General features: G+C 39.2%; 1 protein-coding gene across 2 annotated transcripts in view; it reads right to left on the bottom strand.

Annotated features, from left to right (window-relative positions):
- Positions 1-25,798, bottom strand: part of Cert1 (ceramide transporter 1) — a 104,533-nt gene that overhangs the window by 59,209 nt on the left and 19,526 nt on the right. For both annotated transcript variants that reach the window (NM_001108935.1, XM_006231827.5), the window contains exon 3: positions 11,086-11,202. In NM_001108935.1, the coding sequence (NP_001102405.1) occupies positions 11,086-11,202 (117 nt within the window). The remainder of the gene's footprint in view (positions 1-11,085; positions 11,203-25,798) is intronic.

The raw sequence follows: 25,798 nt of genomic DNA, 5'->3' as shown, positions 1-25,798 counted from the left end.
TTTAACGAACTAATCCCTAACAACTTCCCTCTTGGTTGCTTTGATGAAACAGGAAGACCAAGTTGTACATCAATGTTTCGTATGGCTTATGGCTCCGGAGAGAGGGTCCATGATGGTGAGGAAGGCATGGCAGCAGGCAACCAGCATCCATTTCAACCACATGCAGAAAGCTCAGAGGGTAACACAGATTGATGGTCTTGGTTGTCAAGTTGACTTTATCCACTAAAATTCAAGCAGCTGGACATGCCTGTAGGGAGCAGTTGTCTGTGTGGTTTAAATCGGAAAGACCTACCCTAAATCTGGACCTTACCTTTTGGTGGAAGTCCACATATAAAAGGAGCTTTTCCTTTTTACCGTTTGCTCTCTTTGTCAAGTTCATACATGCTCTTCTGAGGCCTTCTGTCACTGGTTTGCTCTCTTTGTCAAGTTCATACATGCTCTTCTGAGGCATTCTGTCACTGGTTTTAGAAGCTGCTTCTTCGGGATTCCAAAAAAGACTGAAGACTTTAGGTTCTCTAGGTGACTTTTTCATTTATTGCATGTTTCAGTTACAGAATCTCTTTATGATTCTTTTTAGATGCTTTATTGATCATTTTATTTTTTAAGGTTTTTTTTTAGTTTGTAAAGCACCATTAGCAGTTGACTTAATATTTTCTCTACTAGATTACCCTTCAGATTTTTTTTCAGGGATAGTTTCTAATTCTTTGTTTCTCTGAAAGCATCATACACCCCTGTTTCTTTGTATGAATTACAATTATTTTGCTGTTGTAAACCGAAATATTTAAATCAAAGAAGATCTCAAAAGATGGAAAGATCTCCCATGCTCATGGATTGGTAGGATTAAAACTGTAAAAATGGCCATCTTGCCAAAAGCAATCTATAGATTCAATACAATTCCCATCAAAATTCCAACTCAATTCTTCATAAAGTTAGAAAGAGCAATTTGCAAATTCATTTGGAAAAACAAAAAACCCAGGATAGTGAAAACTATTCTCAACAATAAAAGAACTTCTGGGAAATCACCATCCCTGACCTCAAGCAGCACTGCAGAGCAATAGTGATAAAAACTGCATGGTATTGGTACAGAGACAGGCATGTAGATCAGTAGAATAGAATTGCAGACCCAGAAATAAACCCACACACCTATGGTCATTTGATCTTTGACAGAGGAGCTAAAACCATTCAGTGGGAAAAAAAAAAAAAAAAGACAGCATTTTCAACAAATGGTGCTGGTTCAGTTGGAGGTCTGCATGTAGAAGAATGCAAATCGATCCATTCTTGTTGTCCACAAGGCTCCAGTCTAAGTGGGTCAAGGACCTCCACATAAAACCAGATACACTCAAACTAATAGAAGAAAAAGAGCCTCAAATACATGGGCACAGGGGAATATTTCCTGAACAGAACACCATTTGGTTATGCTCTAAGATCAACAACAAATGGGACCTCATAAAATTGCAAAGGTTCTGTAAGGCGAATGACACAGTCATTAAGACAAAACAGCAACCAACAGGTTGGGAAAAGATCTTTACCAGTCCTACATCCAATGGAGGGCTAATATCCAAAATAGACAAAGAACTCAAGAAGTTAGACTCCAGAGAATCAAAAAACCCTATTAAAAAATGGGGTACAGAGCTAAATGAAGAATTCTCAACTGAGGAATATCAAATGGCTGAGAAGTACCTAAAGAAATGTTCAACATCCTTAGTCATCAGGAAAATGCAAATCAAAACCACCCTGAGATTCCACCTCATATCAGTCAGAATGGCTAAGATAAAAAACTCAGGTGACAAAAGATGGTGGCAAGGATGTGGAGAAAGAGGAACACTCCTCCATTGTTGGTGGGATTGCAGATTGTACAACCATTCTGGAAATCAGTCTGGAGGTTCCTCAGAAAATTGGACATAGCACTACCTGAGGACCCAGCTATACCACTCCTAGGCATATACCCAAAAGATGCTCCAACCTAAAACAAAGACACGTGCTCCACTATGTTCATAGCAGCCTGATTTATAATAGCCAGAATGTGGAAAGAACCCAGATGTCCTTCAACAGAGGAATGGATACAGAAAATGTGGTACATCAACACAATGGATCAATAAAAATGACTTCATGAAATTCATAGGCAAATGGATGGAACTAGAAAATATCCTGAGTGAGGTAACCCAGTCACAAAAAACACATATCATATGCACTCACTGATTAGTGGATATTAGCCCAAAATACAACCCACAGACCCCACAGAAGCTCAAGAAGAAGGAAGACCAAAGTGCTGATGCTTTAGTCTTCTTAGAAGGGGGGAACAAAAATACTCACATCAGGAATATGGACACTAAGTGTGAGGCAGAGACTGCCCCACTTCAGAGATACATTCCATACAGACACCAAAACCAAACAATATTGCAGATGCCAAGAGATGCATGCTGACAGGAGCCTGATATAGCTGTCTCCTGAGAGGCTCTGCCAGAGCCTTACAAATATAGGGGCGGATGCTGGCCAACCATTGGACTCAGAACAGGTTCCCAATGGAGAAATTAGAGAAAGGACTTAAGTAGCTGAAGAGATTTGCAACCTATTAACCAACACTATCAACCAGACCCCCCAGAGCTCCCAGGGACTAAACCACCATCCCAAGAATATACAGAGATGGACTTAAGGCTCCAGCCACATATGTAGCAGAGGATGGCCTTGTTGGGCATCAACGGGAGGAGAGGCCCTTGGTCCTGTCAAGGCTTAATGCCCCAGTGTAGGGGAATGTCAGGGCAGGAAGGTGGGAGGGAATGGGTGGATGGGTAAGGGAGCACCCTCATAGAAGCAGGGATAGGGGGATGGGATAGCAGGTTTCTGGAAGGGAAACTAGGAAAGAGAATAACATTTAAAATGTAAATTTAAAAAATCCAATAAATGCAAAAAAAAAAAAACCAAACAAACAAACAAACAAAAAACAACAGGAAAAATTCACCGAACAGATCTGTGTATTTTAAGATAAGGGTCTTGTCCTCAACTGCTCTCACAAACTAGGTACACACCTGACAGCTTTGGGCTGAGGCTGGGTAACTGTTACTGTTGCAGGGGCTGACCCTAGCCCCAAATTAACAATATTCTACCATGTACGCCTATCCTCGGCCTGAAGCTGGAACTGCAGACTGTCAAAGTTGTTACTTCTATTAGGCAGGTTTGGTACCGCAATGTTTTTATAGTTGGCAAAAAGAATTTCTGCTCTGCGATCTCACCAAATCCTTACCCATAAATAATGGATTGAAGGGAAAATGTACATAAAATAAGAAATGCTTTTAAATGAAGAGTAATTGTTTAGGTTTGTAAGACTAAAAGTAGGATTTTTTTCCTTTTTTTTTTTTTGTAATTAAAATACCACAAGGCCTGTAAAATATATGCAAAAAGAGAGTTTTCAGGGTGGATTTAAAACACATTGTAAGACTTGTCAGATTTAAGCATATTGGAAAGATTTGCAACTATGTAGTCTTGAAAAAGGCTGGAATCAACTAGAAATAGAGGGCTATTATAAACATTTTAGGGTGTTTTGGATAACATCCCACTGACTGACCCATGGTCACATGACCCATTAGGTTTCATCTGTATGTAATCTGGGAGTAACACCTATATTTGAAGATACTCCCATAACAATACACTTGAATGTGCAATTACTCCTCTTATCCCTCAGAGTATCAGATGGGTAGGACTATGAGTATCAGAACAACTAAAGGCTAAGAACTTTAGAGTAACATAAGTATTCCCAGCACTAGCCTTACTTTAGACTATTTAGTATATGTCTCATGTGTCCAAAACTAATAGATTTGTAACGAAAATATTAATAGCCTGGGGTATACTCACTCCCTCTGGTACCTAGTCTGCCTCAGTGCTACCACTCATCCATCGCTATCAGATGAACTGAGAACATCTGTCAGAGAATAAAGGCAATAGAAATAAAGTGCTATTTAGACTACCACTAAGAGACAGGGAGGAAAAAGAATCATTTCATATCCTTTGATTTTTTTAAAAGAAACATTTTTCTCAGTTAGTGTTCAATACATGCATAAAATTAGCACACTGTGTCGACTGTGTCAATACGTGTAAGCAGTCCCGCCCACCATTACTGCTCCATATCAATACAGAAAGGCAGAGCCCATCTGCTCCAGTGACTGCAGAAGTCTTCCCTCACAAACAACAATCCTAATACAACACCAAGCTAGCGTACAAAATGGCATGCATTTGTAATGTGTAATTTCATGTTTAAAGTCCTCTGTATTTGCAATATGAGATAGAACTTGAACAATGTTTTTTGCCCTCACCTGTTTCTTAGCTAAAGACACGTCCATGAACTCAAGACAGACAGGAGTAGGAAAAATAAGCTGAAAATGCAGTAACAGTCACATACATTGTTTCTGGAAAATATGTGACTAAACATTTTAAACACTTATAAATCTAATAAACTATACAACAGTGTCAGACTTCCTTTCACGACATTACACCATGAAGGACTAGAAGTACAACCCTGGAGGGCAGCCAGGAGAAAAGAGCTCTAGGCAGCTCAATGTACTTCTCATCCAAGCACTTCACTTCCTGTTGCTTCTCCCTCTCCAAGGCAAAGAATGGGATTTTTCCTGCCAGAGGACTCAAACCTCCCACCAGGGCTTCTGGGGTGAGAACAAATCAGTTTCCTCTCTTTGTATGGCTTATGCACTCCTATACAATGGCCTAAACTAGACAATTCTGGGGCAGAAAGAGAAACCATCCTACCTCAAAACAGAAAAGTTTGGGCTCTGCCAGACAAACTTGGACTCCATCTTTGGAACCCTTTCTACATAGGGAGTCTGTCTCTTTTGCACTTCTGCTTTTAATAAAACTTGGCGGAGTGCTGAGACCTTGCTTTTCCTGATTTTTTATTCTTTAAATTGGCAGAGAAAAAGAATCCATTCCTATATCCCTAGATAATCTCAGCATAATGGCCTCACGAGTATAACTGTTAATCCCATTCATAAGCTTCAAAGAAAATAATTATAATTGTATGGTTAACTGAGACTGGACCAGGGGTCCAGTTTATACTAATAGATATGAAAAAGCAGTCACTCAAGTTCTCTTCCTTCCTTCCTTCCTTCCTTCCTTCCTTCCTTCCTTCCTTCCTTCCTTTCTTCAATTGGGGACTATCAAGAGTTTAGGGGAACAGAAGTCCAAGTTGAACTGAAGCAAAGTCAGCAAAGAATGTAACAATCAAGGAGAAGAGTTGGAGAGGGAACAAAAGTTACAAATAAATAAGCATTATGACAGAAAGAGAGGAGGATACAATTAGCCTGCATAGACTGTACCTAAGGGCAAAATCTGGAGGGGAATCAGAGTTTGTCAACAATCAGAGCACTTAAAAGTTAAGTGCTCGGCTAAAACTTCCTTTGATCAAGTATGGCATTCTATACTCTCTGGGGCTTAGGACAACTTTATCACTTATTGTAGAACACAGATTGGCCTCTAGTCTCATAACCTAAAGAGCATAATTAAAGTGAATGTATCTTTCACATCAATATATTTTTTCAAACTTTTAATATTCATTTGACATCTATGTTCAACTTGTCAAACTGTCTTTTCAAATATCTGCACACTCACTGCTCTACCAGCACTGAATGACTTCCTGCAGACGAATGCTCTCTCTGACTGACACCTGGTACTACAAACTTGGGATGTGTTCTCTGTGGTACTGAAGAGTCAAGTACCCAAGGCCACACATACCTGACAAACTTTCTGAACTTTTCAAACTGATTTATAAGAATTTCTATGATTAGACAAAAACTCTTGTCAAATTAGTGTCTTCAGCTGCTCGGATGATAAATACATCTGTAATGCTAATATAACTGTAATGTAATATAACTGCCAAATGCTAGATAGGGGGAAAGCTTGGCAGAGATGGCTTCATTGTTGTAACTAGCTTTACTGCTTTCCTTTTTATTTAGACAAAAAGGTGGAAACGTTACCGGAAATTTGATCACACTGAACCCTGAGATTGTGTTATTTACTGGGAAACCTGGTTTTCAGTTGTGGTGAGGCTCATCTCAAGCACATACTTTTAATCCAAGAGCTTTCTGCTTGAATATTGTAAACAGGATTAAATGAAGTCAACCATAGGTCAAGAGGAAAGGCAAGCAACTAGTTAACAGGAAGTGAACACAGGGACTAGTGAAAGTCAGGAGGAGGATAGAGAGGTACACAGGAAGTAGGACGGAGGGACACTGAGTTCAAGAGGTGTTTGAAATGGCATGGGAGGAGAGACTGTTTGTGGGACCTCTGATGAGGAAGAAAGGCAGCTGGTTGCTTTCTCTGTCTCACTGAACTTCGAGGCTTTCACTCCAGCATCTGACTCCTGAGTCTTCATTGGTAAAATGGAAAATTAAGAATTTATTAAAAAATTTTTCTTCTTTTTCACTGCTCATATAAAATGTTCTCTTTTGATATTTTTATTTGTTGAGATTAAAATTTTGCAATTATGTTTAGTCATTAGAATTTTAACTGTAAAAGACACCAGGGATGGTAGGTATCACAATTTTTAAAATAACACTGACAAATCATTTATACATTTCTTTCATAAATCACTTACACAAAAAATGCACACAAAGGCCCTTAAATAGTGGAAAACGTTCATTAATCCAAATACAAACCAGTCACCCAAACGTCACCTTCACACAGTTTTTAGTTTACAAAGACCAAGTCATTCTCATTTGAAAGGCAAAATGCCAAGGGATTTAAATATAAAATAAAACTTCTATCTTAGTAAGTAATCTATTCAGTGTTATCTCAAATCATAACAGAAGTACAAAACATAAACCCAAAACCAAAGCCAAAGCATTGTTTCCAAATAAAACTGGTTTCATATATACATGGCTCTCCTTTTCTATATATTTTGAAAACACATCTCTGATTTAAAAGTGACTGTGGAACTGAGTATTTTCTTTTAATAGCAGTTATTATGTAACAGCACATTAAAATATGTAATATCTAATATAACAAAAATGAGTCATCTCTAAAGACCCTGCTCACAGTGAACAAGTAATTCTGGGATGAATATACTAAGGAAGGGAAAACATAAGTAGACACTGAGTACAGGACCCTACTGTACTGATAATTAGTAATCATTCTAACTCTGGGCATAAAGGGTTAAAGGGAGAGTTAGGGAGACTTTAAAAAATTGTAAATTTTATGTGCCCAATTTATGATAATTCTTACAAATTAATATATCTGAGCCCTTAAGGACCTTGGAGTCTTAAAAAAAACCACCATAAACATGAAAGATGTATTAAAATATGAGAATAGCCTGATTAAAGAAGTTTGTGATTTAAGTCAATAAAATATTTCATGTAAATACATATAGGATGGCAGAAGAACTTATTGGCTAAAAGTATACACTCGGGTTGGAAAGACTGACTCCTTTACTAACTAGTGTCTAGCCTTGGACAGTCTACTTATTCTTTCTGTACTTCAATTACCTGGGTTCACAATGCTATCCTCATATAAATATATGAGTAAAATAAGCTAAGTATATGATGTAATTATTACCATATATGGTACACATTCATCCTCAAAATGACTAGCTATCATCATTACCTTTCTATCACTAAGTCTTATAATACAGAACATGTTTCTTATACATGCACATGTGAGAGTCAGAGATAGAGAGGGAAGGCATGTGCTGTATGTATTAATATAGAGCTTATTGCATAGTGAGTATAAAAGCATCCTGGGAAGGAACAGAAGCCTTCAGTCCTTCCGGATGTCAAATATTAACAAAACCTGTCTGGAACTTCTAGTAAAACCAACCCACCACAAGAACCAGTCCCAACCCAACCCAACCCAACCCAAACAAACAAATAAACAAACACATACACAGATTAATCTTCTAGTGACATCAGGACAGAAAGATATGCTTACTACTCTAATGTAGTAAGAGTAGTACTCTAATGTGGTAGAGTAGATATACTCTACTTTTACCCAGTTTTCCAAAGGGCAGGGAATAGCCAGAGAAAGTAACTGTGAATTGAATGAGCTGAAATCATCAGTCCACTTCATCTATGCCCTACATTTTTTTGTTTATCCCAAGGAGGTTACATTGCTCACCTGTTTGTTTTTATTTGGAGGTGGAGAGAGAGGTAACATATAGCATGCTATCATATTTCATTTTATTGAAAATTACCAGGCTTATGTGTCTAGTATATAGTAGTAGCACTCGAATGTATGGATCTGATTATAGTAGTACTAAAACATTAGTCCATACCACGCACTGCCTTTTATGGCAACCCAAGAGCAAGAAGAATTCAGTTAGATTATATGCATAGGCTAGAAGAATTCAGGTGATATACTAATTTTTAAGAAATGATCTTGGGTTGGGGATTTAGCTCAGTGGCAAGGCCCTGGGTTCGGTCCCCAGCTCTGACAAAAAAAAAAAAAAAAAAAAAAAAAGAATTGATCTTAAGAGAACTGTGTTCCAGCAATCAGTTTACCAGTGGTAACTGATACAAAAGAGAATTAATATAAAATCAAACACTAAAACAGAATGAACTAACTGGATGGTGGTGGTATCCACCTTTAATCCCAGTATCGGGCAGTAAAGGCAGGCCCATCTCAGAGTTCAGGGCCAGTCTAGTCTACAGAGTGAGTTCTAGGATAGCTGGAGAGAGAAACACTGTGGAATTAAGAAAACAAAACAAAAAACCAAAATAACCCCCCCCACACACAAGCAAAATCGGAATGAACTAGAAGATAGCAGCATAATACACAAAATATTTAATTTTACTAGAAATATGTCAGTTCCTTGTAAAGTGTACTTTCTTAACTTTTCAGGGTGGCAGAGAGAAAATGAACCACATAAAGCATGAAATACACGCATAAACTGGTACTTAGTGACCTCTAGAAATTTGCATGTCTTGTTGCCATCATCACCTTAATTTGGCATTAATTCTAAAGATCAAGTTAACTTCAAGTTTACTTTAGTAAAATTTCCAAGTCAAATAGTCAATAGTCCTTAATGATATTGACCCAGGAAATCCATTACTCTATCTGGTTATTAGGGAAAGAAAGAAGATAATTTGCAGATTACAGGTAGTAACATTTGAAATTTCTCCTTCAGTTAGTTAATGAAATCAGAGTGATTTTGACTTAGAATTCAGTTAATTCACATATCAACTGAGACGCTGCTCAGTTGTCGTGCATCACGAAGTTTGCCTCTGTACATTAAACATGAACAACAATAACAAAAAATTACTTGTTTTAAAAATAGCTGCATGTTTTTTTACTTTTTCCAAAGAACTTCCAAAGTTACATGTGGCAGAGGCTTTGGTTTCAAAGCAATGAGATTCTAAAATACCGACTCATCTTGTTTTTAAATAATAAAAATGGACACTATTTTCCATGTATATCTCTCTTATGAAGTTATAGCCAAGACAGCTAAGACTTAGAAAACATTTCAAACTAACATAAAACTAAAAAGATATTTATCATAATTTTCTAAACTCAGAATAAGCCAAGAAAGGAAAAGGAGCTAACAAATCACTGGTATCAAGAAGAATGTTCTCATGGCATATCAGATGAAACTGGTTTTTCTTGTTTTCTTGCCTATGTGTTTTGTGGCTGTTAAAAATAAAACAGGTATTTCAACTCTTAATGTGTTGACACTTGTGTGAACAAGAACAGACAAGTATGGAAACAGGCACCAGTTCTCTTAAGCCACTTAAGGATGGTCCAGCGATTACAGAACTTTGCCCAGGCTTTGCCCTAGGTAACAGGAATGAGGAAGAACTGCTATGTTTCTTTAGACTACTAATCAGTGAAAACAGAAGACAAAGATTAGCTTTACGTTATAAGAACATGGCCTAAACAGTAATATCAGTTTGTGGATGCTTTCTACAAAATTCATAGTCAAAAAGAAAAAACTCAAATGACTTTCAAATGGTTTACTGTGGATCTGCTTAAATGATTATAAAAATGAACACTGACATTTTTTAAGCATTAAGATCTTAGAATTTGATGTTATTCTTAAATTCATTTTAACAAGATAATTTAATATTATTGATAAAGCAGATCCTAGGCAACGACAAAGAAATCAGGTGGGCACAATGATGCACACCTGTAATCACGCTACTTGGTAGACAGATTAGGCAGGTCTCTCTGAGTTCAAGGCCAGCTTAGTCTACACGGATGTCCCAGGATAGACAGGGCTACACAGAAAGACTCTCTTAAAATACATACAAACACATCGACCAACAAAATCAAATCAAGGTTTAGTTTATGAAGCAGATTATGTTTTTATTTCAATTAACAATAATTTTTTTTGAATAAACACCGTTGTGCAATTGTGGTGTTAAAAAAATGTTCTACAATATTTGACTGCTTTAAAACGTTACCACTCCATCAAACAAGGCTCCATTTTTCAGTAACATACTTCATAATTCTTTACATTGATGAATCAGTCTGCCTCCATCTTAAGCTTAAAAGCCATAGTAAAGAGGAACTAGGTCCATTTCTGTTTATGATTAAACCTGTTCTTGGCTGTGCCTAACTTGTAACCTTGCCCCACTTATAACTAGCTATAAATGGTTCTGTTCCAGGAATGACAATCTAATCACGGTTTTGTTTCAAAAAGTTGTTTATAACAATCATGCAACCCTACGTTTGTTTCCAAAGGTTCTGTGACCATCTTGCTCTGACTCCCTTTGCTATGACTACCTTGCTATGCCCACCTTGCAGCCATGCCTTTGTTTCAGGTGACTATGACTAACTTGCTATGATGTTCAGCTCCTGTAACCCTCCCTACCTTTTTGCCTGCCAAACCCTCTATTTAGAAACCCCCACCTGAGCCATAAAAGCCTTGTCTTCCTCACATCCAATGTTGACCTCTTGAACCCCACCTTATATAAGAGCCTGGATACATGAATAAAAAAAAGCTTGCTTTAAGTAATTTGGCCATGATGATTTAGGTTGGTGGCCTTTCTCCTATTATGGGATTAACATGCCAAATGACTGAAGGAGTGAGGAAATTATCAACTAGAATACTACTTAGACATCCAGGAGCCAGGTGAGCGTCAGGGATCTTACCTTGTGCTGCTCAATGGCGTCTACCCACTGCTGTCTATGATCTGGGTCCTGAGCACGAAGATACCAAACACTATCATTCACACTAATATCAAACCGGCATTCATCAAAGTCATGAGGCTGTGGAAACAAAACAGAAAGGGAAAACCAAGTTAATTATATTTTTAGAAGTGTCATTCCCTTGACCAAAAAATGTGAGCATACTCTATCCTGGAAGACTTCTCTTACTTTTTATCTTTCTACTGAAATAACGTATTTCAAGATGTCTCTGACACTTGTCAGTTATATACAAAAATCCAAGTTTCACTCACTACTCACACAAATGATTTGACATAATCTATAGACATCTATTTAAAAAACACAGAATATTGTTCATCAAATGATTTGAGTTAGCTTAAGTAGTAGGAATATCACCAAAACACATAATTTAAAAGAGGTTAAAATAAGCTTTAGAGAAAACATTTGCTCTTTATTGCTCAAAAGAGAATTCCAGGGGCTCAGGAAACATTGTTTCCCAGTGGAGGAGCTACTGGGAGTTAATGGTTGCCAGGGGTCAGTGTTGCTCATGTCTCTCACCCACAATCATACAAACAATTCGAATAAACTCAGTGGATCTCACAGACACGAAAGTCATGGAAGCTGAAGTAGTTTAGTAGCTGAGAAGGGGAAAGAGATCATGGTGTGTGGAAGAGGGATGAAAGAGGTAACTGAAGGCACTATGATAAAATAGACACATAAATGAAGTGTCATACATAACTGTTCTCAGAGGCTGACCTCGGCAACTGTGGAAACAATTGCAGAGACCCACAGGCAAACATTAGGCAGACCTTGAGGAGTCCTGCGGACAATGGGGAGGAAGGATTGTAGGAGCCAAAGGGGTCAAGGCCATAACAAGAAAACCCAAGAATCAAAGAACCTGGGCCTAAAAGCAACCAGGAGCCTGCAGAAGGCAGACCCAGGCCTCTGCACATGTGTAACAGCTGCAGAGCAACATCTTCAGGTGGGGTTCCTAACAGCAGGGGCTGCCTCTGACCCTGTTGCTTTTGGGACCCTTGACCCCTACCAGCTGCCTTGTGCAGCCTCAACAGGAGAAACAGATGCACCTAGTCTAACTGCAGCCTGAGAGCCAAGGCTGGCTGGTATCTGTGGGAAGCTTCCCCTGTCGGAAGAGAAAGGAGTGCTGGTGCATGGAAGGGTGAGGGAGGAAAAACTGTGGTCAGGATGTAAATAAAACAAAACCAACCAACCAACAAACAACAAACAAAAGAATAAAGTGGGCTAGTGAGATGGCTTAATGGGTAGGGTGCTTGCATAAGGGGTGCTGGCTACCTGAGTATGCTCCCTGTAACCCCTGTGCAGAGACTCCGCAAAGATGTCCCCTGATCTTCATGGGAGTGCACGGCATACTCTACATACCCCAAACACATAAACACTTTATATGCCATCCCCCTCCATTAAGTGAAGTCAAATATAACAAGATTACAGCAGATTCACTACTTTTCTGTCAGATGACAGGAGAGTCAATTCCCTCTCCTTTGATCAGTCTTCCCTACAGGGGAATCTCTTAAAACTTTACATATTGTGCTCTCAGGGCTTGTTGCTTCTTTGTCCCTCTTTTTAAACTTCATCCTGTGATCTCTTTATCCATTTATGTAGAAAAACAATATAATTCCATAATACTCTTTAATCTATGAGACAATTTTCCTTTAAAACAGTATGCTATGGTTCTGAGTGACAAAAAGACAAACAAATTAAATATTTCCTGGATTACTGTGCGTTCGACACCATAGAAATGCAGTACAAAGCAAAGAGCTACTGAAAGGGACAAGCTTGGAAAGGACTGTAACACAAGCCTGTCTGAGTCAACACAAGTCTGTCTGAGTCATCAGGACACAGGAGGACTCAGAGATGTTAGCAGGAGAAATGGACTCCGGATATCTAAACAGTAAAAGGAGGGACGGAGCAAACAGTATTACAATAAGAATCAAACAAGGAAAGTGAATGGTCTGTTACCCCACCTCTGTAACTGGCACAGGTTTCTCAACATGGATTCCACCATCACTTTCATTTTATTTGTATTTTATATTGGATTTAACATACTCAATAAAGTTTAAGAAAAATGAAATAACCACATACAGTTCACAATTCACTACTTTCTCCAGCAAAATTTTCCATGAATAAAAGAGAGCCATTTCTAACACCAATCTAAGAAATAGGGGGCACATGTAAGACACCAAATTTTGATACATAGATGCTTGCAAATACAGGGACTTTAAATCCCAAGAATATTTACAAGGTGAGAGAAACTGAGTCCATGGAATAAAAGAAATGATAGATTTGGTAAGGAAAAATGCTGGAAAAATGCTGATGAAGCTTCAATCAAGCATCCTTGTATACACATCCCTGTGCACACTGGAAAACACACTGCTTCATTTCATTTAAACATTTTTTGAGGCAGGGTCTCACACGTGCCATCTGCGTCAGGCTCCTCAGCGTATATGGCAGGCTGCCCTTCACCGAGACTGTTGAGTCTTGGTCATCATGTGCTAGTTTTATTTTAAAAACTGTACTAAAACTTCTACCTTGATTAGGAATTGTTCTGATGCCCCCTTAGAAGTTTCTAAGTCTTTGCCTGTGCCCAGACCAGAAAGCCGGTCTCCAGGAGCACTGACATGCCTGAGAGCAGAGGTAACTCTTCTGCTCTGAGCGGCCTGCCTGGAGTCCTCAGGACGCACAAATCCAGGAGCAGTCTGGAACAGAGCCCCTCCAGTTTCTGCCTGTGCCCAGAGCTGACCTGGTCCCACAGCTCTCTATACCCAGATCCTGCTGGGGAAAAACAGGTCTACAGGAGTGCTGACACCCAGGCTTATAGGAGTGTCAAGCCACTGTCAGAGACAGCAAGACCAGCTAACACCAGAGACAACCAGATAGCGAAAGGCAAGCGCAGGAACCTAAGCAACAGAAACCAAGACTACTTGGCATCATCAGAGCCCAGTTCTCCCACCAAAGCAAGTACTGGATATCCACACACACCAGAAGATCAAGGTCTCTTGATGATCACCACCGCCTGTCTCACGGCAATTCTTATGAAGGAGAACACTTTGTTGGAGCTAGCTTATGGGTTCAGAGGTTTACGTTCATTACCATCATGGCTGGAAACGGCAGCACACACGCAGACACGGTGCTGAAAAAGGCGCTGAGAGTCTACATCTGAATCGTCAGGAAGAGAGAGACACTGGGCCTGGCTTAAGCTTCTGAAAACACCAAAAGTAAGTCCTCCACTTCCTCCAACAAAGCCATACCTACTTCTAACAAGGTCACACTTCCCAATAGTCCACTGCCTATAAGCCTATAGGGGCCATTGTCATTCAAACCATCTGGCTAACGTTAAGTATGCTTTGCTCGACACTACACTGCATATATTATGTATTTTAATGGAGTTGAAAAATTCCTATTGCTTGGTGATGATGTAACTATGGGTACAGTGATATTACTTAAAATTAACAAATCTATGATGGTGCTGCCAGTTATATAACACAATGATTAAACAACATAATACTTCATAAACAATTATGCTACTAGTTTATTATTTACCATACTATCCTTTTTGTGTGTAGAATGCACATGTATGTCAGTATGAGTGCCTATGTGTGTGTGCAGAGGCCAGAGTTTGACATGGATATCTTTTTCTATCCACTTATTTTTTTCCAAAGCTGAGTTGAGCCCAGGACCCAGCCTTTGAATTCAAATGTGTTATCGCTTCATGTTACCCTAGTTCTTACTCTTTCTTTTGGTTTCAGTTTCTTCGAAACTTGGTTTCTCTGTATAGCCCTGTCTGTCCTGGAACTCACTTTGTAGAACAAGTTGTCCTTAAACTCACAGATCCACCTGTTTCTGCCTCTCAAGTGCTGGGATTATAGGAATTCACCATCACCACCCAGCTCCACCTTATTTCTTAGTAGTTTCTTACTGACTCTGGAGCTCAGGAAATGGCTAGAGTTGCTGGCCAGCCAGCCTCTAGGTTATCGTTTACATCTCTCAGAGATGGGGATACAGTTGTGTGCTGCCATGTCATATTTCTGCATGGACAGCAGAGGTCTGAACTCAAGTCCTAAGGTTGCACAGCAAACCCTTGAACCACTGAACCATTTTCCCAGTCCTTGAACTATAGTTCTAATGTTAGTTTAGAATATTTCATCTACTTATTTAATAAAAGGTTTATTACAGTAGTCCGCTAAGCTAGCAGTAATCTCATGCGTCTTGTTTCCTGAATCACATGATAGCATCTAGATTACACTGAATGGTTAACATTAAAGGTACTCTGGGCTGTTCACAGAAGGCAGATATCACCGAGTTGAAAGTTCTCAAATTGTGTTTGCTTAAGTAATACATGATATTACTTAGGAATAGAAAAAGGAGGTAAATTAAACACTTCAATGGTGCTTTTAAGATAAGAAATTTCCTAATAGATAGGACTTACATAATTATTAAGAATAGCGTTATAGGGGTTGGGGATTTAGCTCAGTGGTAGAGCGCTTGCCTAGCAAGCGCAAGGCCCTGGGTTCGGTCCCCAGCTCCGAAAAAAAAGAAGAAAAAAAAAAAGAATAGCGTTATAAGAACAAGACACATAAACACTAGATATTATAGAAGAAAATCACAGAGGGTTCCTGTGAGGCACCCAACCAGGAGAACCCTGGTGGCAGCTCTGTGCTCCTGAGGTTACATTCTTGTACATTTACCACTCATCCTTGTTAGCTCAAGTATTGAGGAGCACAAGCTCCTTGTGTTCTGATACTAGACTTTTAAAAACGCAAACAACAGGGCTCTCTCTCTCCTGTCTGAGCTGAAGAGAGTACAACCAAGGAAAGAAGAAAGGGGACTTCTTATAGACATCAAAAAACAGCAGCAGCAGGAGCAGCAGCAGAAGTCATGGAGAAAGTCCAACAGTCTAGACTAGAACATATGACAAGAGGCTTGCAAAGGGATTTTTCTAGTGAGGAAAAAGTCACGTGGAAATATTAGCCATTGAATTATCTGGTGAAACTGTTCAGTCTTTCATTTATAATGAACATTTTAAAAGTCTTATTGAACATAATACTTGTCAAATGATTCTAAGAGAAGGTTTACCTTGAATCTAGCATTTGTTCAGGTCTTTCTCCTTGAGACAATAGCAATTTCTAGGCTTATTCTTATGTGAAGTTTTGAGCTGATCCTGGGCACCATGGATTTTGGACCCTAAACTCTGAATTCTGTCTCATTACTCTCCTAAAGACTGCTTTTGTTCTAGCTGGCAATGCCAAGTGACTCCAGTTGGTACTGTGCGGGAAGCTTAATAGACCATGTAGATCTCGGGTTGGCTTCTTGCATCTGTCCTACAGAGAGATTTCTCTTCTCTGGTTCATTTTTGGGGTTCCTGTCTCACTTTTCAGCAGCCTCCTTTTGTAAAAGGTCACAGTTCTGTTAGTCAGGAAGATTGACAGCTGGGTTTTGGTTTGGTTTTGCAAGAGATCTGACCTAAGTTCTGCCCAATTTTCAAATATTTGGCAAATACTCATGAAAGACGTGTAATTATCTAAGTTTAGCATCTTCTTCCTTTCCACAAACACCAAGACTTAAATTGCTATGCCCAACACAAAGGCAGTTAAAGAACTCCAATTAGATTCAAATAACATGAATCAATCAGCACCGTAAATTACAGACAACATAAGCTGATCTTCTTGTTCACGTGAGGAATTTATGGAGAAACTATCTGGCAGCTTGCAATGCGTATGCACAGAAAAGAACCAGCACAAATTAGATAAAATAGAGAACATTCTTGCTGAGACTGCATTGCCTATGGCATTTGGATGGCAGGGCCACTTGCTGTTGGGCCTCACAAGCCAGCCAATGCTGGCACTGCTGACACCAGAGACTAGAAGATGGCATGCCAGCACAATCTGAAGATGTTCCATGTTTGCTGCTTCTGTGTGTGGTGTGCGTGTGTGGTCCTCACCTGAATGTGGGAACAGAATTGGATGTCAGGTGCCTTCCTTTATTGTTATCTTTTTTTCTTTTAAGTCAGTCTCTGACTAGACCTGGAATTCATCAATTTGGTTAACTGGCCAATGAGCTCCAAGGAATTTTCCTGCCACCACACCCTGCTCACTTAACACTGGGGTTATAGGAATACGTCAATATGGCTTTTTTGTGGATACTAGGACCTGAACTCAGGTCTTCACATATGTACAGCAGACATTTTACTGACACGGTTATCTCCCCAGCCTTCCTTCTCTGCTTCTATTTATAGTAATGTTCTAGAATCAAAAGTCTAAAGAGGAGACAAGGAGGAATCAAAGTGTGTGGGGGACACACACAGTGTAACAAGCAGTATAAATGGCTAATTCTTATGCCTATATGCTACTCAGGGAGGTAACCATAGAGAGATGGTGGGTAGAGAGAGAAAATTAAGTATCTGGCCTTTATAGATTATATGTGGGAGCTATTCTACTCCTGCAGAATGTCTTAAGGACAGCTTATTCTTGCAGCGAAAAAAGGTGCTAGCTTTTAATACTATTTACTTTACACACTGATCAAGTAAAAGAGCAATGAAAATATACTTGAGAGTAGAAGCTACAGCTTAAGCAGGTAGAAGACAGTAGAGCAGCATGAAACTTATTAAAAATAAATGATCCCAAGTACTTATCCAATGACTAAGTTTAGCTGCATTGTGGCTAAGCCATGCCCTCTCACAGAATACATAAAATTACTGTCACTGTGCAGGGTAACATCCAGGAAGGCAGAGGTGTTAAGAAGGTCAGAGGGCTATGCTGAGACCTAGTGCAGGTATCACCATCTTGGGAAAGTCCCCACAGTCCAGGGAATGAAAACAATGTTCTTCAAATATAGAAACTAGTTCGTATCATTGACCCATATACAGAGAGATTAAGTCTAACTAACCATGCATCTAAGGGATTTTAGGCTATATCAGTGAACATATCCTATTGCAAATTAATTATGGCAAGAAACATATCTCAATCATATGGTAAGTATGTCCCTTGTAATAATTCTATATAGAAAAAATATCATGAATTAAAGTAAGGAGCTGGATGACCTAATTTTAATGACTAGTAGCACCAAACATAATGCAAAGTGTTTTTCTAACTTTCCTTTTAAATGCTTGAATCTTGTTCACTGCTCACTTTGGCTTTTCAACATATTTAAAAATATATATGGAAAGGAACATCTCCATCAGTTCTCCCCCAAATGCTTCACAAAAATGGGGTGACACGTGCCTGTGGCCTAGAACCACTAATGTAACCTAACTGTAAGCCTTTTTAAAACACCAAGATTCTCAGTGTGTGATGGGAGGGGTGGTGGATGACACAATTCTGCAGTTCTTGATGAAAAGATCTGCAGATAGCAATGTGTCATAGTGTCAGTGGTTGAGCATTACCTGAAAGGGTCACTTTTTCTCAAACTGCCAAAGATTCATTTTGTTTTGTTTTGTTCTGTTACATGTAACTATGAATCCCTTTGGAACTTATTGCCAGAGGGTTTTTTCTTCTTAAATTTTCAGTTTTCCCTTTGAGGCAGAACTCACACTTTAGCCCAGGATGGCCTTGAACTACTGCAACCTGCCTTAGCCTCCCACTGTTGGAATTGTTATAATAGACTTCAAATGTGGCAAGCTAGTGTTCTTTTACCAATTATCAATCTTTAACTGAGGCTTTCTTAGAACAGCTGATTAATATCTATGCACTGAACTTTCCCTTTACATGTTAAGTTTCAACCTATTAAGACCAGGTATATCAACCTTAGATAATATATTATCTTATTACTTTCAATTCTTCATCGAGGAGGATGTTAATAATAATAATGTTCTTTTTTCTGAATTACGAAAAGGATTAAATATGATAAAACACAATTTGCATATACAAAAGGAGAGGCATTTCGAATGATATATGGTGTATTAATATATAAAATATAAAACATCTATATGTACACTCTTATAACAGTAATTTTTTTCAAAGGAAGAGTTAAATCAGGATTTAAAAAACAGTACAGGGGTTGGGGATTTAGCTAGGCAAGCGCAAGGCCCTGGGTTCAGTCCTCAGCTCCGGAAAAAAAAAAAAAAAAAAAGTACAGTTTCTGTTTCTACCTGCACCCAGAGCTGAGCCTGTGACAGCTCTCTGTACCCAGATCCTTCTGGGAAAAACCTGGTCTCCAGGAGTGCCGACACACAGGCTTACAGGAGGGTCAAGCTACTATCAGAGACAGCAAGACCAGTTAACACCAGAGATAACCAGATGGAGAGAGGCAAGCACAGGAACCTAAGCAACAGAAACCAAGGTGATTGGCATCATCAGGGCCCAGTTCTCCCACCAAAGCAAATACTGGATATCCCAACACAGCAGAAAATCAAGATTTGGACTTAAAATCATATCTCATGATGATGATACAGGATTGTAAGAAAGATATAAATAATTCCCTTAAAAAAGTATAGAAAAACACAGGTAAACAAGTAGAAGCCCTTAAAGAGGAAAGACAAAAATCACTTAAAGAATTACAGGAAAACACAATGGAACAGGTAAAAGAATTGAACAAAACCATCCAGGATCTAAAAATGGAAATAGAAACAATAAAGAAATTACAAAGGGAGACAACCCTGGTGAGAGAAAACCTAGTAAAAAAAATCAGGAGTCATAGACGCAAACATAACTAACAGAATACAAGAGATAGAAGAGAGAATCTCAGGGGCAGAAGAGAACATAGAAAACATTGAAACAATCATCAAAGGAAATGTAAAACACAAAAAGCTCCTAACACGAAACATCCAGGAAATCTAGGGCACAATGAAAAGATCAAATTTAAGGAAAATAGGTGTAGAAGAGGGTGAAGATTCCTAACTTAAAGGGCTAGTAAATTCTTCAATAAAATTATAGAAGAAAACTTCCCTAACCTCAAGAAAGAGATGCCCATAAACATACAAGAAGCCTACAGAACTCTAAATAGATTGGACCAGAAAAGAAACTCCTCCTGTCACATAATAGTCAAAACACCAAATGCACCAAACAAAGAAAGAATATTAAAAGCAGTAAGGGAAAAAGGTCAAGTAACATATAAAGGCAGACCTATCAGAATCACACCAGACTTTACCAGAGACTATGAAAGCCAGAAGATCCTGGACTGATGTCATACAGACCCTAAGAGAACACAAATGCCAGCCCAGGTTACTTTATCCAGCAAACTCTCAATTAACATAGATGGAGAAACCAAGATATTCATGACAAAACCAAATTTACACAATATCTTCCTACAAATCCAGCGCCACAAAGGATAATAAATGGTAAAGCCCAACACAAGGAAGTAAGCTACACTCTAGAAAAAGCAAGAAACTAATCTTTTTGCAACAAACCTAAAGAAGAAAAGCACACAAACACAATTCCACCTTTAACAACAAAAGCAACAGGAAGCGACAATCACTATTTCTTAATATCTCTTAATATTAATGGACTCAATTCCCCAATAAAAAGACTAACAGACTGGATACGAAAAGAGGGCCTAGCATTTTGCTGCACACAGGAAACACAGCTCAGTGACCTCAGATAAAAGGCTGGAAAACAACTTTCCAAGCAAATGATCCCAAGAGAAAAGACGGAAGAGCCAATCTAATATTCAATAAAACTGACTTTCAACCAAAAGTCATCAAAAAAGGACACTTCATATTCATTAAAAATAACCCACCAAGGTGAATTCTCAATCATGAACATCTATGCTCCAAATGCAAGGAAACCTACATTCATAAAAGAAACCTTACTCAAAGCACACATTGCACCTCACACAATAATATATTTCGAGAATTCAACACCCCACTCTCAGCAATAGACAAATCATGGAAACAGAAACTAAACAGAGACACAGAGACACTAACAGAAGTTATGAACCAAATGGACTTAACAGATATCTATAGAACATTTCATCCTAAAACAAAAGAATATACCTCAGCACCTCATGGTACCTTCTCTAAAACTGACCATACAATTGGTCACTAAACAGGTCTCAACAGATACAAGAAGACTGAAATAATCCCATGCATCCTATCAGATCACCATGGACTAAGGCCAGTCTTCAATAACAAAAACAACAGAAAGCCCACATATACATGGAAGCTGAACAATGCTCTACTCAATGATAACTTGGCCAAGGAAGAAATAAAGAAATTAAAGACTTTTTAAAATTTAATGAAAATGAAGAAACAACATCCGCAAACTTATGGAACACCGTGAAGGCAGCACTAAGAGGAAAACTCATGGCTCCGAATGCCTCCAAAAAGAAATTGGAGAGAGCACACACTAACAGCTTGACCCAACAAAGAAAGGAAAATTCAGACCAATTTCCTTTATGAATAATGACTTAAAAATACTCAATAAAATTCTCACAAACTGAATCCAAGAACACATCAAAATGATCATCCATCATGATCAAAGTAGGCTTCATCCCAGAAATTCAGGGCTCGTTCAATATATGGAAATCCATCAACCTAATCCACCATATAAACAAACTCAAAGAAAAAATCCAGATGATCATCTTATTGGATGCTGAGAAAGCATTTGACAAAATTCAACACCCCTTCATGTTAAAAATCTTGGAAAGATCAGGAATTCAAAGCCCATATCAAAACATAGTAAAAACAATATACAGCAAACTAGTAGCTAAACTAAATGGAGAGAAACTTGAAGTAATCCCACTAAAATCAGGTACTAGACAAGGCTGCCCACTCTCTCCCTACCTATTCAGTATAGTACTTGAAGTCCTAGCCAGAGCAATCGGGCAACAAAAGGAGGCCAAAGGGATACAAATTGGAAGGGAAGCAATCAAAATACACTATTTGCAGATGATATGATACTATACTTAATGACCCCAAAAATTCCACCAGAGAACTCCTAAACCTGTTAAACAACTTCAACAAAGTGGCTGGATATAAAAGTAACTCAAACAAACGAGTAGCCTTCCTCTACTCAAAGGATAAACGGACTGAGAAAGAAACTAGGGAAATGACATCCTTCACAATAGTCACAAATAATATAAAATACCTTGGTGTTACTCTACCCAAGCAAATGAAAGCTCTGTATGACAAGAACTTCAAGTCTCTGAAGAAAGAAATTGAAGAAGATCTCAGAAGATGGAAAGATCTCCCATGCTCATGGATTGGCAGGATTAATATTGTAAATGTGGCCATTTTGCCAAAAGATTCAATGTAATCCCCATCAAAATTCCAACTCAATTCTTCATAGAATTAGAAAGAGCAATTGGCAAATTCATTTGGAATAACAAAAAACCCAGGATAGAGACAACTATTCTCAACAACAAAAGAACTTCTGGGGAAATCACCATCACTGACCTCACACTGTATTACAGAGCAATAGTGATTAAAAAAAAAAGTGTATGGCATTGGTATAGAGACAGGCAGGTAGATCACTGGAATAGAATTGAAGACCCAGACATGAACTCACACACCTATGGTCACTTGATCTTTGTCAAAGCAGCTAAAACCATCCAGTGGAAAAAAGATAGCATTTTTAACAAATGATGCTGGTTCAACTGGAGTTCAGCACGTTCGATCCGTTCTTATCGCGCCCTGTACAAAGCTCAAGTCCAAGTGGATCCAGGACCTCCACGTCAAACCAGATACACTCAAACTAATAGAAGAAAAAGTGGGGAAGACTCTCAAACACATAGCCACTGGGGAAAATTTCCTGAACACAACACCAATGGCTTATCTTCTAAGATCAAGAATTGACAAATGGGACCTCTTAAAATCGCAAAGTTTCTGTAAGGCAAAAAACACTGTCATTAGGACAAAATGGCAACCAATAGATTGGGAAAAGATCTTTACCAATCCTACATATGATAGAGGGCTAATATCCAATCTATACAAAGAACTCAAGTTAGACTCTAGAGAGTCAAATAACCCTATTAAAAAATGGGGTACAGAGGAAAATAATGAATTCTCAGTTGAGGAATATCAAATGGCTGAGAAGCTCCTATAAGTAAATGTTCAACAACCTTAGTCATCAGGGAAATGCAAATCAAAACAACCCTGAGATTCTCACACCAGTGAGAATGGCTAAGATAAAAAACTCAGGAAACAACGGATGCTGGGAAGATGTGGAGAAAGAGGAACACTCCTCCATTGTTAGGGTGATTGCAGACTCATACAACCATTCTGGAAATCAGTCTGTAAGTTCCTCAGAAATTGGACATTGAACTACCTGAGAACCCAGCTCTACCTCTCCTGGGCATATTCCCAAAAGATGCTCCAACATATAACAAAGACACATGCTCCACTATGTTCATAGCAGCCTTATTTATAAACCTAGAAGGTGCAAAGAACCCAGATGCCCTTCAACAGAGGAACGGATACAGAAAATGTGGTACATCTACACAATGGAATATTACTCAGCTATCAAAAACAACGACTTTATGAAATTCGTAGGCAAATGGATGGAGCTAGAAAACATCATCCTTAATGAAGTAACACAATAACAACAACAACAAACCGCACACATGGTGTGCACTCACTGATAAGTGGGTATTAGCCCAAAAGCTCGACTTACCCAAGATACAATCCACAGACCACATGAAGCTTAAAAAAAGGACAACTAAAGTGGGGATGCTTCAGTCCTTCTTAAAAGGAGCAACAAATATATCCATAGGAGGGGATATGAAGACAAAGTTTGGGGAAGAGATTGAAGGAAAGGCCATTCAGAGCCTGCCCCACCTGAGGATCCAGACCATATACACACAGCCACCAAACCCAGACACTATTGCTGATGTCAAGGAAGTGCATGCTGACAGGAGCCTGATATAGCTGTCTCCTGAGAGGCTCTGCCAGAGCATGACAAATACAGAGGGGAATGCTAGCAGCCAACCATTGGACTGAGAATGGGGTCCCCATTTGAAAGGAGTTAGACAAAGGATTGAAGGAACAGAACATGTTTGGAACCCTTAAGAACAACAATACTAACCAGAGCTCCCAGGCACTAAACCACCATCCAATGAGTGCACATGGACAGACCCATGGCTCCAGCTGCATACGTAGCAGAGGATGGTCTTGTTGGGAGTCAATAGGAGGAGAAGCCCTTGATCCTGCCAAGGCTGGAACCCCCAGTGTAGGGGAATGTCAGGGAGGAGGGAAGGGGTGGGTTGTTGGGGAGAGGGAACACCCTCATACAAGTAGGGGGAGGGGGCATGGGATAGAGGGTTTATGGCTGGGAAACCAGGTAAGGGGATAACATTTGAAATGTGAATTAAAAAAAAGTTTCTTAAAAAAAAATTAAGGTTTTCAAGAAATTTCTCACTAATGACAACATAAATCAGAACTTGGAATAAATGAAGAAAGACAGTTTTAATACAGAAAACATGCCATCATAGCTGAGTTACACTGTCTTTTCATCCAAGCCGCATGGTGATCACCCCTCACAGCTGGGATTCAGGGGCTCTAAGGATTGCTGTGCATTGCAAGGCCTGCAGCTCCTTGTCACACTGGCACATGGCCAGAGAGATCTGTGGATCTTATCTTGTTCAATATTTTACCTACTTATTTATTTGTTTTATTTTGTTCAGTATTTAAATATTTATCAACAGAGTCAATAGTTAAAAACCAAAAAAAAAAAAAAAAGAAAATATTATCTAAAGGAGATATCCAGACCCAGAAGGACATGTATGGTATGTACGCACTGAAAGATAAATATTAGTGAAAAAACACAGAATACCCAAGATACAATGCACAGACTGTAAGAAATTTAACAAGCGAGAACACCCAAAAGTTGATGTTTAAATCCCATGAAAAGGGGGGAAGAAAATAATCACTGGAGACAAGAAAGGAAGGGACCTGAGTTGGAAATGGCAAAGAGATTGGAAAGGGTAAAAAGGATCAGGAATGGGGGCTAACAGGAGAGAAGTCCAGAGGGCCAACAGAATGAATAGAAATATGCAGTCTCTGGGTTTGGAGTTGTAGGGACCCTTTAGAATGTTGCAGAGATGCGAGATCTAAGAGAATCTCAGGACTCAATGGGGGTGACCTTACCTGAAATGCCCAGTGGGCAGAGGGAACTTGAAGAGTCCATCTCCAGGAGCTAGATAGGGTCTCAAGTGGAAGAGCCCAATTGGGATCTATTTCCTGCGGGCACACCAAGGCCTGACACTACTGATGTACTTACAGACAGGAGCCTAGTACGGCTGTCCTTTGAGAGGCCCTACCAGAGGCTGACTGAGACAAGACACAGATACTCACACCCAACCACTGGACTGAAGTCGGGGACCCCTATGATTGTATTAGGATTGAAGAAGCTGAAGGGAGGACAATCCAATATGAAGACCTGCAGTCCCAACCATCCTGGACTTTTGAGAGCTCCTAGAGACTGAGCCACCAACCAGGCAGCATACATGAGCTGGTTTTAGGCCCTCAGCACATACAGCAGAGGACTGCCTGGTCAGACCTCAGTACAAGAAGATCCATATAATCTTGAGAGACTTGAGGCTCTATGGACGGGAGATGCATGGTGTGTGGGGGTGGGGGGTGGGGGGGACAAAGGTAAAGTGTAAAGGTAAAGTGGAGAAGGAATGAGATAAGGAACTGCCAGAGTAGGAACATGTAGTAGGTGAGAGACAACTGCTGGAGTGTAATTAAATAAAATAATTTAAAAAGGAAAAAAAAATAAAAGGCCAAATTTCA

This window comes from Rattus norvegicus, chromosome 2, assembly GCF_036323735.1.
Source record: "Rattus norvegicus strain BN/NHsdMcwi chromosome 2, GRCr8, whole genome shotgun sequence".
Classification (NCBI taxonomy): Eukaryota; Metazoa; Chordata; class Mammalia; order Rodentia; family Muridae; genus Rattus; species Rattus norvegicus.
Note: the sequence above shows the minus strand (reverse complement) of the source record. Positions and strands in the feature narration are given on the sequence as shown.